The sequence below is a fragment of the Chiloscyllium plagiosum genome, unplaced genomic scaffold (genome assembly GCF_037043375.1).
Source record: "Chiloscyllium plagiosum isolate Xiang-an unplaced genomic scaffold, Cpla_swu_hap1 HiC_scaffold_10, whole genome shotgun sequence".
In the NCBI taxonomy this organism is placed as follows: Eukaryota; Metazoa; Chordata; class Chondrichthyes; order Orectolobiformes; family Hemiscylliidae; genus Chiloscyllium; species Chiloscyllium plagiosum.
The window spans coordinates 105,021,402-105,038,668 of NW_028270148.1; the positions used below are offsets into that span (position 1 = coordinate 105,021,402).

Here is a 17,267-nt window from a genome sequence, read left to right on the forward strand (position 1 = left end):
AGCAGAGCAAATAGCCTGCCTCAAAAGCCTTCTGGTTGCCTCCTGCTTCCCACCATAGCCCATCCACTGCTGCCTCGCATAACCCATGACAGACATAAACCCATATCATCTAAGAGGGTGTCTGTGTCACCCTGTAAACAGGGAGTTAACTGTGAGCAGTAAAGCAGTGGCATTCACACTAATGTCACCATTATTCCTCATGGCCACAGCCCTGCCTTCAGCTTCTGTCACACGGGCAACAGCAGACCTGAAACTCCCAGTAACCCTGGATTTGGAGGTGCCAGTGTTGAACTGGGGTGTACAAAGTTAAAAATCACACAAAACCAGGCTATAACCCAACAGGTTTATTTGGAAGCCCTAGCTTTCAGAGCGCCGCTCCTTCATCAGGTGGATGAAGGAGCAGTGCTCTGAAAGCTAGGGCTTCCAAATAGACCTGTTGGACTACAACCTGGTGTTGTGTGATTTGTAACTTAGTAACCCTGAAGACCTGCTCTTTAGTCCATGGATGGGAACCACATTTCTTATCGTGGTCTTTAAGTGAAAGGATGACATTGTTCCTCACTTTCAATGAACAAATTTTTTGTTTCCATTCAAGTGCCACATTTTATTTCTCATGTTTTACGTTCAAGAGTTAGCACTCACTCAAAGAGTTCAGAGGGCCAATGTCCTACCATGAGCCAGTCTGCAGTTAATCGTTGAACAGGTTTCTCCTTGGTCTTTCATTGTCCAATTGATGAAACTGGCCAGTCTTTCGATAAAGGTACATGTTGGGTTAAAACCTTGTTGCACATTTCCCAGGATAACTAGAGAGGTTCATTTTGCTGGGGGTATCCTGGTTTGACACTGAGCAACTCGGTCTCTCAGTAATTTCCTCAAAATCAATCAATGGTCCCAGGTTACTGCATTTCCCTTTTTGGACAGCTTTTAAACCTAAGGCAATGGGAACAAAATGGCAGGAAAGGATGAGAGCAGCAAATACATAGGAGCACCACCACCTGCAACTTCCCCTCCAAGCTGCTCACCAACCTGACTTGGAAACGTGTCGCCGTTGTTTCACTGAAACTGCGTTAGAACTGTGAAACTCCTTCCCTAAGGGCATTATGGGTCTACATAGTACATGGACTGCAGAGATCCAAGAAGGCAGCTCACCACCACCTTTCGATTCGATTACTTACAGTATGGAAACAGGCCCTTCGGCCCAACAAGTCCACACCGACCCTCTGAAGAGCAACCCACCCAGACCCATTCCCCAAATTTACCCCTTCACCTAACACCATGGGCAATTTAGCATGGCCAATTCACCTAAACTGCACATTTTTGGACTGTGGGAGGAAACTGGAGCACCGGGAGGAAACCCACGCAGACACAGGGAGAATGTGCAAACTCCACACAGACAGTTGCCCGAGGTGGGAAATGAACACGGGTCTCTGGCGCTGTGAGGCAGCAGTGCTAACTACTGTGCCGCCCATGGTAGGAATGAGAACACCAAGTAATCCGTCCTTGGGTGGTTTTGAACTACCAACCTTTCGGTTAACAGCCGAACGTGCTAACCAATTGCGCCACAGAGACGATGGGCAATACATGCAGGGTTAGCCAGTGTGCCAACATCCCATGAGTGAATTAAAGAAAAACAAGGAGGCAGGAAAATACAAACACAATCAGAATGTTTGGAATGTTTTCAAGAAGCTGTTAGATAACGGTCTACGGGGATCGAACAGTGTGGAGCGAAAGTGGGTACAGGGTAGTCGTTGTGATGATCAGCTATGATCATAAAATGGTGGAGCAAGCTTGAAAGGCTGAATGGGTGGTTCCAGATCCTATTTTTCTATGGTTTCTAGGTTTCTGAGAAGGTACAGCAAGAGTGGGGAGTGGCGATATCCCTGGGACGATAGACAGCTAGTTCCAGGGAGGCACGCCCATGGGCTCCTACCCCAGAGGCCCTTGTCATATCTGAATGGCTCACTGTCCTGTAGGGTGGTACTGACAAGTCCATGTTTGGTTTGCGATGCAGGTAATGCCAGCTGCGTGGGTTCAATACCTGCACCGGCTTTGGTTACCATGAAGGATTCTCCTTCTCAACCTTTCCTCTTACCAGAGTCATGGTGACCCTCAGGTTAAACCACCACCAGTCATCTCTCTCTCTGTCTTTCTCTCTCTCTCTAATGAGAAAGCAGCCCTATGGTATGGTAAGACTGCAGCGTGTTTACTTTTTTTACATCGATAAGTGTCATCTAGCAACATGAGCTTGTGGATGATGTGCAGCAGATGGGGGTGATCCAAGTAAAATGAAGGGCCAGGAACAGCTCAACATGAAACCTGAATGGAGCACAATCACAGAGAGCCTCATATCCTCCTAACATGGCATGCAGTAATACCAGGGAGCCACCAATATGTCTTGACTTTGGAAAATTTGGCCATGCTAATGCAATGGTGTCAGTGCTGTGCTTTATGAAACAATTCACAGAATTGTTACTGCATAGAAGAAGGCTATTCATCCCTTCATACCTGTACCGGGCCTATCACCTACTGCTAATCCCCTGTCTTTTCCTCACATTCCTGTGCACCACTCCTATCCAACTAAGTTAAAAATCACATAACACCAGGTTATAGTCCAACAGACTGTCCACCCCAGTCCAATACCGGCACCTCCAAATCTCATCCAACTAACCATGCAATGCCCTCTCGAATGTCTGAAGAGAAAAACAAAGCAGCACCACAGAGAGTAACAACAGTTTTGTGGTGCCACGTTCATCGCTCATTTCAGAGCTAGACTTTTTTTTAACAGATAAAATTATTACGACTTCAAGTAGAATATGGGCTCAAACCACTCCAACATCTAAGATCAAAGTTGCAAAGAAATTAGCTCAGGACAGCATTAATCCCTTCAAGATGACTTAAACACTTATTGAATGATATCACTACATAGACTTGATCAATTCGGAGAGATTAGATAGGCCAATTAGTGACTACATATAAGAAAGCCACCCGTAAGTCTAAATTCTTAAATGCCATTGTGTAAAGTTTCCACTTGACTTTTCATTGTCCCCCTAACAAAGCCAAGTCTTCGATACTATTCGGATTGTCATACAATAGCAGGAGATAAATGCAGAACTTTAAAGCGCTTTAAAAACCTTCCAGATAAAAACAGTCTTGCTTTTGTGCTTTTGTGACATTTCCAAAATGAGTTACCTTGTGGAGGGGAAAAAAATGAGGTTAACAGGCAGACACAAGCAACCAGAGTGGTCATTATTCCTCACTGGAAATATTTATTCTGTCAAATGAACCGCAGTTAATCAGTAACTATTGAAAGATATCAAACAAATTCACCCAAGTTAAGATTAAAGCAGGCTTTGTCTTTGCATTTTCAATAGGGAGTTGAGTCAAGCAGCAACTTCAGGGACTGCTGTCCTTTTTTGCAGCAACAACAACAACTTGCATTTGCGTGAAGCCTTTGATGTAGAACAACACCCCAGCGCACTTAGCAGAGGCAAAATAGCCACTGAGTGAGTTGAAGCAAAAATCTGAAGAGGTAATCAATAGTTTGTTCAAAGTGGTCAGATACGCAAGATCTGAATGTCAGGAGCATGATGGGTGAGGACAACTCCAGACCAGTCTTGCTTGCACACAGAAGATATTCCAATTTAATACCATTATCTAAATGAAAATATAGCTCCTCATTTAACCTTAAGAAATCTCCGATTTTGAAATTTCTCAGGCACCTGTGGAAATACACCTTGAAGATTTTCTTTTGCTCATTTGTGGGATATGGTCACTGCTGGCTGGCCCAGTATTTATTGCCTGTCCCTAGCTGCCCTTGAGAAGGTGGTGGTGAGCTGCCTTCTTGAACTGCTGCAGTCCACTAGGTTGACCACTATGCCATGAGGGAGGGAATTCCAGAAGCTTTTACCCTAATATTGTATGAAGCTTCCCCATCACTCTGCAGTTGCAACACTTCCTGCATTGGAATGGGTGCCAAGCAGGACCATGACTGGATTTACATCTGCACTGTTTTGGCCAAAACAGGCTTCCTTTAAAAACACATTTTGGAGTTAAAACCTAACCTGTCTATAGTACTTTGGGGTTCTGATCTATCGGCAAACACACAGCAGTGTTTACATCCACTTGTACAGGGAAATGAGGCCTTAGTTTAATGTTTCATTTGAAAAACTGGCACCTCTGACAGTGCAATGCTCCATTTGTACTCCTTCAGTAACACTAGACCACACAAGTTCAAATTTCACCACTGGCAGCTGGGAAATTCAAATTCACTGAATTGATTAAATTAGTCTGGAGAAAAGTGCTAATATTAATTGTGGTAACCATGTCACTATTCATTGAGGACTCTTGTGGTGCAGTGGCAGGGATATATTTCCCTCCCCTCCCCTATCAGCATTCCGTAAAGACCACTCCCTCCGTGACTCCCTCGTCAGATCCACACCCCCCACCAACCCAACCTCCACTCCCGGCACCTTCCCCTGCAACCGCAGGAGGTGCAAGACTTGCGCCCACACCTCCCCCCTCACCTCCCTCCAAGGCCCCAAAGGAAACTTCCATATCCGCCACAGATTCACCTGCACCTCCACACATATCATCTATTGCATCCTCTGCACCCGATGTGGCCTCCTCTATATTGGGGAGACAGGCCGGCTACTTGCGGAGCGTTTCAGAGAACACCTCTGGGACACCCGGACCAACCAACCCAACCACCCTGTAGCTCAACATTTCAATTCCCCCTCCCACTCCACCAAGGATATGCAGGTCTTTGGACTCCTCCATCGTCAGACCACAACAAAACGACGGTTGGAGGAAGAACGCCTCATCTTCCAGCTAGGAACTCTCCAACCACAAGGGATGAACTCGGATTTCACCAGTTTCCTCATTTCCCCTCCCCCCACCCTGTCTCAGTCAAATCCATCAAATTCAGCACCGCCTTCCTAACCTGAGATCTTCTTCCCGACCTCTCCGCCCCCACCCCAGTCTGACCTATCACCCTCACCTTGACCTCTTTCCACCTATCACATTTCCGACGCCCCTCTCCCAAGTCCCTCCTCCCTACCTTTTATCTTAGCCTGCTGGACAAACTTTCCCCATTCCTGAAGAAGGGCTTATGCCCGAAACGTCGATTCTCCTGTTCCCTGGATGCTGCCTGACCTGCTGCGCTTTTCCAGCAACACATTTCCAGCTCTGATCTCCAGCATCTGCAGACCTCACTTTCTCCTCCGTGCAGTGGTAGTGTCCCCACCTCTGAGCCAGGAGGCCCAGATTGAACTCCCAACTGCTTCAAAGATTTGGAATAGCATCTCCGAACAGGTTGATCAGTAAATATCTGTAACTATTAGATTGTTGTAAAATCCCATCTAGTCCACTAATGTCCTCGAGGGGAAGACAATCTATCTTTACTACCAACTCTGGCCTATATCTGACTAAAGACCCACAGCAAATGTGGTCAACTCTGAACTGCCCCCTGAAATTGCCCAGTAAAGCTACGCACTGCTACCTGTCTCAAGGGCAATTAGGTATATGCAGCCTTGCTGCTGACACCCAAATTCCCGGAGAGAATGCAAAAAAAAATCAGCTTTTCATCCCTGGGTTCAAATCAAGTAAAGTCAGTCAGAAATGCTCTTGGCCTTCAACCGCATTCAAATGAAATCACAACATTTCCTTATCGGTTTATGTACAGTATTATGCAATCAGCCCTTCATGCATGGGTCAAATGCAGCCAATGGAAGCTGGTTGGATTCTATAAGGTTGGCATCCAGGAAAATGGATACGCCTTTTGGATCACTGGTCTTTGAAAATGTGACAAGTCGGTTTTGGTCTTGCCAGTGGCCTTCTGAGGGTCTCAACCTCGGAGACTGGTGCGCCATCTTAGCTCAAAACCAAGAAAAAAAATATGTCTAGCAGTTAGACACACCATCGTTCCATCATTCTCACATTCTGATCACTTCATTTGAACTATCAATATCTTTTTTCCAACAGCATTCCCCACTTCACCACACCCTGCAACCCTCCAACTATAGCATAAAGGCTGGCCCCTCCAATCTTCACTTCAGTTCAGATGAAGAACCATCTAGACTCAAAACATTAGCCTGTTCTCTCTCCATGGATGCTGCCTGACCCGCTGTGATCTCCAGCATTTGTTGTTTTCACTCTTAACTGCAGATATCCACTGGATATATATATTCACACATTCACAATAATTTATTTTTCAATGCCCACATCCCTTCCCCCAAATGCTCCCTCATTCAGGTCACATGTTTACTTGCCAGCTCCTGACTGGGCATCTGCTGGTTCTTCTGAATTTAGCTGGCGAAAAATATAGCAAATGATTTATCACAGGATTTCCGAATTTATGCTGGCCTTATGTGAATCACCTGCGTAACACCTCAGAATTGTTATTCTTATTTGGACTGGGGTAAATAAATCCCCCTGTTTACACTCTGGAGTTTTCAGTAAATTGGCTACAGTATAAATTCACAGGAAATGTTAATGTCCAGCTGTAGCGAAAATGGGGCTTTTGAGGGCTATTAAGGGTTCTAAGCAAAATGAGTTTGGACAGTGTCATACATATTCCCCGTGGACAGGTTATGCAGCTGAAAATTTCTCTCAGAGTTGGCACATTTGGCACTAATTTGGCACTCTTCATCAGAGTTGGCAAAGGGACGGACCATTCGGGAAGTGGAAATTGCTCCGAGAATTATATAAAGCTTGCTACAATTAGAGACCAAAGGCAATAAATAGTCTATGCCCATCAAGGTGCCTGTTGCTACTGATATATTTGCTCCTCTTCCATTTAACTGTTTGGAGTGATCACACCATCATCTCCAGAATGTACCAGCCACAAACTGACTATCACAAACTATCTCATCGCTTCCTATTTAAACTATTTACAAAGATACAAAATAGAGGCAGAAGTAGGCCATTCAGCCCTTCCAGATTACTCTGACCATAAGAAAATAGCATGTAGGAGTAGAAGTAGGCCATTCAGCCCATCAAGTCTGTTTTGCCATTCAATGAGATCATGGCTTATCTGACAATCCTCAAACGTTCAATATTATCGTGAATTATCTGTTGCTGTTCCAAATTCAAGAATAAATGCAAACTTGTTGCCCATGCCAGTTCCGCAAGAAGGGTTATATCAGATGCGAAATGATTTTTTTCTAATGCATTCCTGAAATGTGGGCATTGTTGGATAGATTAGATTCCCTACAGTGTGGAAACAGGCCCTTCAGCCCAACAAGTCCACACCGACCTTCTGAAGAGTAACCCACCCAGAACCATTTCCCTCTGACTGATGCACCTAACACTATGGACAATTTAGCATGGCCAATTCATCTGCCCTGCACCTCTTTGGACTGTGGGAGGAAACCAGAACAAACCCACGTAGACACAGGGAGAAGGTGCAAACTCCAAACAGAGAGTCACCCGAGGCTGGAATTGAACCTGAGACCCTGGTGCTGTGAGGCAGCAGTGCTAAACCACTGAGCCACATTTATTGCCCATTCCAATTGCACTTGAGAAGTTGGTGGTGAGCTGTCATCTTGAACTTCTGCCATTCATTAGTTTTAAATAGACCCACAATGTCATCAGGGAGGGAATTCCAAGATTTTGACCAAAAATATGAAGGATTGCTGATATGTTTCCAAGCCGATTATTCCCGATTTCCCTTGCACAACAAGATCCTATCTACCTTCATCTTAAAACAATTCAATTACCCCACCTCCAATATCTTCTGTGAAGGAGAGTTCCCAGGTTTTACCATCCTCTGAGAAAAAGTTCTACTCATCTCTGACTTTAAAAGGTGATTCCTCATTTTAAAATTACATTAAATTAATTTTAAAATTTAAAACTCCCCCAGTTCTCGACTTGACCACAAGAGTAATCATCTATTTTGACATCCATTTCGTCAAGAAATTTCAGAATTTTATAAACTTCAAATAAATCATCCCTCACTTTTCTAGACTCCTATTTAATCTTTTATTAGATTAGCCAACCCACTAATTCCAGGTATCAATCTAATAAGTCTCCTCAGAACCATACTTCTTTAAATAAGAGGTCTGTGGTCTCCCCAATGCCCTGTATAACCTAAGCATAACATCCTTACTGCTATGGAAAAATTGAACTACGGATTATGGAAACCAAACAAATCAGAAAATGCTGGAGAAATTTATCGCATCTGGCAGCATCTATGGAGAGAGAAACAGAGGCTTGGAAATGTATCAGCATTCCTTCGTGTTGTTGGGTCAAAACCCTGGAATTCCATCCCTGATGGCCTTGTGGATTAACCTAAAACAGATGAACTGCAGCGGTTCAAGAAGGCAGCTCTCCACCATCTTCTCAAGGGCAACTAGGAACAAGCAATAAATGCTGGCCCAGCCAGTGATGCCCACATCCGAGGAATGAATTAGAAAAACACATTTTGAGTCTGATATAACCCTTCTTCGGAACTGGCTTAGTCAAAGAGTTTCTGTTAATTCTTGGAAACATTCGCTAAATTTCAAAAGGTTTCTCACAATTTTTTCAGAGATAAGGACAGTCTTGACTGGATGAAATTTACAAAAGCAGGCATGAGACCTTTGGAAGCCATTTTGTAAAATTATTCGTCCATTTTGAAGACAGATTGACCTTTTTTTAACCAATATATATAAATTATTATGATACAGTTACAAAAAGAGGAAATGGGAAGGACTACCACAAAACCAATTCTTATCTAGAGCAAAAAATCTTCTTTGCATTGAAGCTCCTTGCCTCTTCATCCAGAATCTGATGTATTTTTTATCCTATTATAAATCGGCATTAAATGATGAAATGCAGAGTTATAGGGATAGGGTAGAGGGTGTTGGTCTGGGTAGGCTGCTCTTCAGAGAGTTGGTGTGGACTTGATGGGTGGAATGGCCTGCTTCCACACTGTAGGGATTCAATGATTCTGTGAACAGTGTATTATTTCTGTTCTAATTTCCACAATCGCTTTACATTCTCCTGGATGTTTTATTTAAAATGCCGATTTAAACATTCCACAGTTCTGCTTCCCGATAGGCCCACTTTTAAATCTGCCTGAGTACATACAACATTAATTGGGTGATTTTGAATTTATTGAACCAATAAGGAGTTAAAGCCATCCCACAGTTATTATCTAAGAGTTATGATGTTCAGATTCTGAGTGCGATGCAGTACAGTATATTCCTACATGGCAAAAAACAATAAATACTGGATTTGATCATTCACTGCCTCGATTTTGATGAACCATGTGACTTTAATATTTATGATCTTTCTACTTGGCTCACAAAATGAACAAATGGTCCATATGCATCTCTGGCCTCACCATGGGTGCCGTGGTAACCAGGCTCCAGCAGATTGGACAACTGTTATCCAGCATTTGGTGTTAATTTTCGCTTCAGATTCATGTTGGAATGCACTTTATTTCACTGGATTGTCACTTTCCGGCCCAGATTAGTGTGTGAATTCCAATTTTCCAACTGCAATCATTAAAATCTTCGTTGCATTTTCTTTGAGTGCTCATTTTCAACACCCAGACACACCCTCGAAATAAAGAATGATGGTGTCTCTTAATATGGAGATCACCAGAAGTGCTTTATTGAGCAAACGAATGGTGCCTCTAATGCAAATGGAAATGTAAGAAATTATTTCAATTGTCTGACACAACAACATGACTTATATTTGTGTCGCACCCTTAATGTAAACAAACATCCCAAGGTACTTAAAATAAATCTGACACCGAGTCACTGAAGGAACTAATGAGCTGAATCGTCTTATATTTTAGCTTAGTGCCATTATCGTAAAGCTTCATGGAGGGTATCTCTGCATACAACCTAACAAATTTACTCACATTTACCCCAAACGCACCTCATTGACTATCTACTGCATCTCTATGCCGCCTCTCTCTTGAATGTTAGCCTAATTCTCCAAGTCACCACAGCCGAAAGTACTTGCCACTGCCAGGATATCCCAGGATTCCTGGAACTGGGGCTATCTTTTGAAGACTGTTGAGCACCCAGTCAGGCTTTGGCAGTCCAGCAGTGACCTGCACAGTTTGTGACTGTTGCCCATCTGCAGCAGCTAAGGGGGAAATTGGCATTTTGTTTAGCCGATGGGGACCTGGAGGTCCTGGTGGAAGAGGTGACAAAGAGGAGGGCTGCTCACTTCCCACAGGACCACCAGGAGAGGCCATGATATCAGATGGTGCCAGTCTGATCTGAGCTTGCCACCTGGGCCAGTGCAATCTCAGCCATCTCTGCTCTGCCAATGTAAATGCCAACTTTTGCTTTCTGCTACCTGGCACTCATGCTCTCTCTGCTGCTGTACCCACCTGTTCCCAAGGCCCGTGCTCCATCACTCTTACAATTGCAAGCAGCAATATCTCTCGCTCGGTCTCACCCATCCAATCCACCAGCTCTGAACTCTTCATCACCTTCTGGGTCTCCTCCTCACTCACTCACCATCTTTCCCCAACCTCCACCACGCCACCAGCTGTGCCAGCTATTTTTATCCCACCCACACCCTCCTCTTGTCTCAATCCAGGAGAAAACCGACCACAATTAGGGTGAAAGAGCCAAGATGGGCAGTGGGGGTACCCTACATTCAGTTCCTCATCCCTTCTCAAGACAGGATCCTGACTCTTACAGTCCTGAGCATCGATTGACTGTGCCGATGAACTGATATCAAAGACTTTGACTGACAGTAATGAAACCCATTCATTGACAGCAGCCCAATTTGATTTGACTGAGGACAAAACCCCCATTTGACTTGAAGAAATAACCATTTGGTTGACGCGTTGCAGTGTGTTAGCTTAGTGCCATTATCGTAAAGCTTCATGGAGGGTATCTCTGCATATAACCTAACAAATTTACTCACATTTACCCCAAACGCACCTCATTGACTATCTACTGCACCTCTATGTTTGCCAAGTTGTCTACTGGCACATGATACCAATGTGACATTGACACAGGACAGTGTAGACTACCAAACTGTCCACTCCCTTAACTGATGGCTACTGACCAAATATGAAAGGCAGGTTGGCTGGCTTTCTGTCTCTGTGGAACAAGGCAAGACAGAGACACCCTACGTCCAACTGACTGCACCCATGCCCTGGACTGGTAACGGTTTCTCTTTATCTTATTGGACTTCCAAAGTTTCAAAGAATTCAATGCATTTTATATCTTCCCAAGACTGAGTTTTTACCCAATGGCAATATCGTCAGTATTTATTTACTTCAGTGCTTTCAGATTAGAGTTATGGCTAGCTTGTGTTGGAGGGGTATCAGGGAGACACAAACTGAAGTCAAAGGTTAAAAAGCATAGAGCATACGTACATAGTGACTGAACTGAATTATTTCAGAGACACTTGGAAAGTAATCTTAAGGGAAGATAAGTTTCTTGTTTTCAATACTGAGGCAATGTGGAGAAGCAATCAAAGCAGTAGAATGCTGGAATCTGTAGCTGGAAAAATTAAGCATTTTTGCAGGAGCTTTGTTCACACCACACTATATTCACTCTACACCTTGGCATCCCCTCAGATACAAATGTGATGAGTACATATCAAGGTGACTGTACTTATATCAAAAACAGTAGAGAGGAACCTGCAAGAAAAACCTGCAAGAGAAGTTAAGGAAAGGTTAGAAAAGTATAAGTTCTATAGTCTGGAGAGTACAAGATTAAGGTAGCACTTACCTCCTTGTTAACAGTAGGCTTCAGTCTAGTAAAAACAATGGTTTGTGACACGGTAGTTAACTCTATACAAAGCATCCCTTGGTCTGTCTCTGGAGCCCCTCTCTGGCAGGGCAGTCTCCCATATCTTATAATCTTATAGACAGACCAGTCATTTTAAGTCAAGAAGACAATGGACTAAGAAGCTACACACTTCGCCAGCCTTTGTTCTCTCTGAGCACTCTTCTTAGTCAGGTTAATGTTTGTTCTTTCTCACCTCTTCCAATGACCTTCCAGTCAGCTACCAGAAGTCATTGCTCTCAATCTCCCAGTTATATATCATAGTTGTCAGTGTCAATGACCACAGTGTCTGTACCTCCTTTGCTGGTGTCCCTGTAGCAGCAGGGGTATGGATGCCCAAGAGGTCATGATGCAGTGGCCAGTTCACTGTGCAGAAGATCCTTAGTGTATGGTCATCATTCATCTGCTGAATATGATCAAGCTAGTGCAGACATCATTGGCTTAGTAGTGAGTGTAGTGAGGGAGTTGTTAATGGAATTATCATGACATTATTAAGTATTAAATGAATCCAGAATAGTACTTCAATGTGGAATACTGTGAACTGTATTGGAGATAGTTCCCAAGTATGGAGGAGCTATCTTAGGAGGGACATTGGGTAAATTGGGCTGTACCCATTGAAATTTAGAAGAATGAGAGATGACCTTATTGAAGCATACAAGATTCTTACAGGACTTGACAGGGTAGATGCTGAAAGGTTGTTTCCCCTTGTGGGAGGGTCGAGCACCAGGGGGCATAATCTCAGAATAATGGGCTGCGTACTTAAGACATAGGTATGGAGGAATTTCTTCTCTCAGAGAGTAATCAGTCTGTGGAATTCTCTACCATAGGCGGCTACTGAGATTAGGCCATTGAGTATATGTAAGGCTGAGCTAGACAGATGTTATTCAGGAAAGAAATCAAACGTTTATGGGGCAAAGACATGAAAGTGGAATTAAGAATGATCAGTTCAGCAACTGAATGGCACAGCAGACTCAATGGATTGAACAGTCTACTTCTGCTCCCATATCTTATGATGTTATGGTCAGGCCAGTCATCTTAAGTCAAGCAGGTAAGGTAGGAGAACCCAAATTTTAAATTGATGAACATTAAACTGAATTTAGGTTCAGAAGAAATAGCTTTATATGAAAACAATGATGACAAAATGGTGACAAAGAAGATTGATGAAGGCAGAGTGGTAGATGTTGTCTTTATGGACTTCAGCAAAAAGTTTAACAAGGTTCGGCATGGTAGACTGGATAATAGGGTTTGATAACATGGGATTCAGGGGGGAGCAAGGCAATCGAATACAAATTGGCTTCATGGTAGCAGATAGAAGGTGGTGGAAGAGGGTTGCTTTTCAGACTGGAGGCTGGTGAGCAACAATGTGCTGTGGGAATTAGTGCTGGGTCCACTGCTTTTCATCATTTATGTAAATGATTTGGGTTGAGCATAGGAGGTATTGTTTGTAAGTTTGCAGATGACACCAAAATAGGTGGTATAGTGCTCAGTGAAGAAGGTTATCTCAGAGTACAACGGTACCTTGAACAGATGGGCTGAGGAGTGGCAAATGGAGTTTAATTTAGATAATTGTCAGCCTTTGTATTTTGGTAAGGCAAATCAGGACTTATACAGTTAATGGGTAGGACCCTGGGGAGTGTTGCCGAACAAAGAGACCGAGGGGTGCAGGTGCGTAGTTCCTTTAAAGTGGAGTCGCAGGTAGACAGGGTGGTGAAGAAGGTGTTTGACACATTTGCCTTCATTAGTCAGAACATTGAGTATGGGAGTTGGGATATCATGTTGTGGCTGTGCAGGACGATTGATGAGGCCACATGTAGAATACTGCATTCAGTTCTGGTCGTCCTTCTATATGAAAGATATTGTTAAACATGAGAAGGTGCAGAAAAGTTGTACAGGGATTTTGCCAGTGTTTGAGCTATAGAGAAAGGTTGAATAGGCCAGGGCTGTTTTCCCTAGAACATCGGGAGGCTGAGGGGTGACCTTATAGAGGTTTATAAAATCATGAGAGTCACGGATAGGGTGAACAGCCAAGGTCTTTTTCCGAGGGTGACGAAGTCCAAAACTAGAGGGAATAGGCTGAAGGTGAGAAGGGAAAGATTTAAAAAGGACCTGAGGGGTAATTTTTTTTCACACAGAGGAAGGTGTATGTATGGAACCAGCTGCCAGAGGAAGTGGTGGATACTGGTACAATTATAACATTTAAAAGACATCTGGATAGATATATGAATAGGAAGGGTTTAGAGGGACATGGGCCAAAAGCTGGTAAATGGGACTAGGATGTCTGGTCAGTGAGAGGGAGTTGGCCTGAAAGGTGCATTTCTGTGCTGTATGACTCTATCCCTCTGGTCCACCACGTAAGAAAAGATCATAAAATTGCTTCAAATGTCCCAAATAATATAAAACACATGATTGGATGAGGTGGAAGTTCAAACATTTCACACTATGGGGTCTTAAGGCTGCATTTGAATTGGGAGATGTTGCTCCAGTAGAAGGCGGGTTTAAAGTCAATGGGGAAAGTTCCTGATCTCACTGGCCACATACTCTGACAGAACTTTAACCAGCAACCGCTGTGCCTTTTAGCGTCGGCAAGTCGTCGGGGAACAGGATTGGGAAAAAATAAACCCAAAGGAGAACTTTGCCCCGGATTCGTAGATGGGGCCATTTCTACAGCGTGCTGATTGCCGGGATGTGCGGGGGCCTCTGGTTGAAAGTCTGATTACCTCTGGAGCTGATAAGCTTCCATTTCAAACTAATTAAAAAGCTGCTGAACGCAGGCGGCGGCAGTGGCTTGAAGAAATGTCAACATTCCGCTTCCTAGATACCCTGAAGTTGATTCAAACTGCAAACAGAGGAGCGATATTTCTATGAAGCTGTTGCAAAAGATAGTTTCCACCTTCTTGCTCAGTCTGTGAGGGGTGTCTACTCAAACAGAAGCGAGTGCATAGCAAATGTCGGCAGAAAGTGACAGTGATGGGCTGAGTTCAGAGATATGCTGTCCCCCATCAAGGCTTATTTTATTGTTATCAATAGTAGGCTAACAATTCGGGGGAAATGTATTATGTTCAGAGGGAATATCATTCTCTATTTATCCTGCATGACATAATCAATTTCTTCAAAGTCCTTCCCCTTGTTTGCTGAGTTCCTCTCACTTTTCATCAAACAATTAAAGGGCCAAACAAGTTAAACCAGATGTTCCCATGCACCGGGAGACGTACACAGGCAACATCATTAAGTGCTGGAATTATGCAGCCCTCAATTCCATGATGCAGTTTCCCTTTTGGGGCTCTTTATGGTGCAAATTGCAAAGAAATCAGTCTTCTCCCTGACTCTCTGCCACCCTGACAATGCGGTCCTCTCTAGTGTCACAGGGAAATTAAATTAAATTAAACTGGGAAGTCATTTATTTTTCCCCCGGATAATGCACTCAGGAAAATTGCGGCTACCAGGGGAGTATAAAGGGCAAATGTTTGTATATAAAACAAAGGTCGGTCCATCCACTTCTAGAATTGGAGGTCACATGCAAACGCGTAGGTTTGCCACTTTGAAACACTGTTCAACACACCCCATGTGGAGTTGTCACTGCATTACACAATGTCACAACATACATACTCGTTAGTCACCACGCAGGGTTCCAGCTCCCTGATTTGGGGAGATAGAGATAAGTACTCCTTTGATTTGTGATGTAGAAAACACTGCTCATGTCAATTTATCATGTTTTCTCAGTGGTGTGTGGGCCTTTGCTTTATGATCTTTTTAACGCCATCTTTCACGATGTACACCAATGATTCACGAGGATACATCTGTGTAGCAGAACTGCTTGGAGAAGCTACAATTCCAAAATACACACTTCACATTGTCGTCCAAATTCTACAGAACTGAAAAGGCCCCTAAACAATTCCATGAGGCGGGTTGCCCTAGCCACAATGGCGAAAAGTATGGATTAAAATTTACTTCTCACTCTCCATTGGTAAAATGCTCATCAAAACGTCCTCGTCTGACCGTTTTTTGATCAGTTGTCCGAATATTTCCTTTTGTGGTTCAGTGCCGAATTTGGTTTGAACGTACTCCTGTGAGCCACATTAAGAAGTGTTATAATACTCAGTTAAGGGTCCTGCACAAGTCCTGGTTGCTGTTGCTGCCAAATGTTGTGAACCGTCTCTGATGGAGTTAGCAGTTTTGATTTCCCCAATAATTGTGCAACTCTCTTTTGTAGATACAAAGTTAAAAATCACACAACACCAGGTTATAGTCCAACAGGTTTAATTGGAAGTGTGCTAGTCCCTAGTCCCTAGTCCAACACCGGCATCTCCAAATCATGACTTCTAGATACAACATTGAAAGCATTCAATCCAGATGCATCACAGTTTGGTACAGCAACTGTTCTGCCCAGGACTCTAAGAAACTACAGAACATTATGAACACAGTCCAGCCCAACATGCAAGCCAGCCTTCCATCTATTGACTCTGTCTACACTTCTCTCTGGAGAGAAAGTGAGGTCTGCAGATGCTGGAGATCAGAGCTGAAAATGTGTTGCTGGAAAAGCGCAGCAGGTCAGGCAGCAACCAGGGAACAGGAGAATCGACGTTTTGGGCATAAGCCTGATTCCTGAAGAAGGGCTTATGCCCAAAACGTCGATTCTCCTGTTCCCTGGATGCTGCCTGACCTGCTGCGCTTTTCCAGCAACACATTTTCAGCTACACTTCTCTCTTCCTAGGGAAGGCAGTCAACATCATGAAAGACCCCTCACACCCCGGTTACAATCTCTTCCAACTTCTTCCGTCAGGCAGAAGATACAAAAGGAGAAAGTGAGGACTGCAGATACTGGAGCTCAGAATCAAGAGTGTGGTGCTGGAAAAGCACAGCAGGTCGGGCAGCATCCGAGGAGCAGGAGAATTGACATTTCATAAGCCCTTCATCCGGATTCACAAAAGCACCAATAGGTTCAAGAACAGCTTCTTCCCTGCTTTTATTAGATATCTAAATGGATCGTTAAAATCTAGTGTTGATCTTTCTTTTTGTGCACCTTCTTTGCAGCTGTAACTTTCTATTTATCTGTTCAATCACCCGCTCTGATCTTTGCATGACATGATCCGCCTGTACTGCGTGTAAAACAAAACTTGTCACTGTACCTCAGTACAAGTGGCAATAATAAATCAAATCAAATCAAAGCATTAATATAGTCACACCAGTAAACTTCTCGAAATGCTTCACAGCCAGTGTACATCTTGAAGTGTAATCGCTGGAAATGCGGCATTAATCAAACTCCCACCAGAGCAGAGATCAGATTATCTGCTTTTTTGTGATGTCGATGGATTTAATATCAGCTGGGATACAAGGCATAATTCCCCTGCACTTTCTTAAAATGTGATCTTTCGAATACACGAAGTAAATCTTGATTTAATATCTCAATCGAGCAGTAAACAATCGGAGGGTGCAGCACTCATTCAATCCCATAACCTGGACTTTCACATTTCTAGCCCAGAACCTTATCATTCTGAGATGAGAGTGCTACTAACTGAGCCGCAC

The 17,267-nt window shown here is 43.6% G+C and overlaps 1 protein-coding gene and 1 long non-coding RNA gene across 3 annotated transcripts in view; both read right to left on the minus strand.

Moving 5' to 3' along the window:
* foxa2 (forkhead box A2) overlaps positions 1-17,267 on the minus strand; it is a 90,312-nt gene that overhangs the window by 15,094 nt on the left and 57,951 nt on the right. Inside the window, exon 3 of one of the 2 annotated variants that reach the window (XM_087991622.1) lies at positions 601-930. The exons of the other annotated variant lie outside the window; for it this stretch is intronic. Coding sequence (XP_087847748.1) covers positions 773-930 — 158 coding nt within the window. The 3' untranslated portion in view covers positions 601-772. Of the gene's footprint in view, positions 1-600; positions 931-17,267 lie in introns of those variants that run through there. 2 annotated transcript variants of the gene reach the window in all.
* LOC148149045 (uncharacterized) lies at positions 8,728-12,057 on the minus strand. Its single transcript, XR_015758533.1, has 3 exons — positions 11,688-12,057; positions 11,330-11,609; positions 8,728-9,616 (listed from the first exon to the last, which is right to left on the minus strand). It is a non-coding gene; the product is annotated as an uncharacterized LOC148149045 (long non-coding RNA).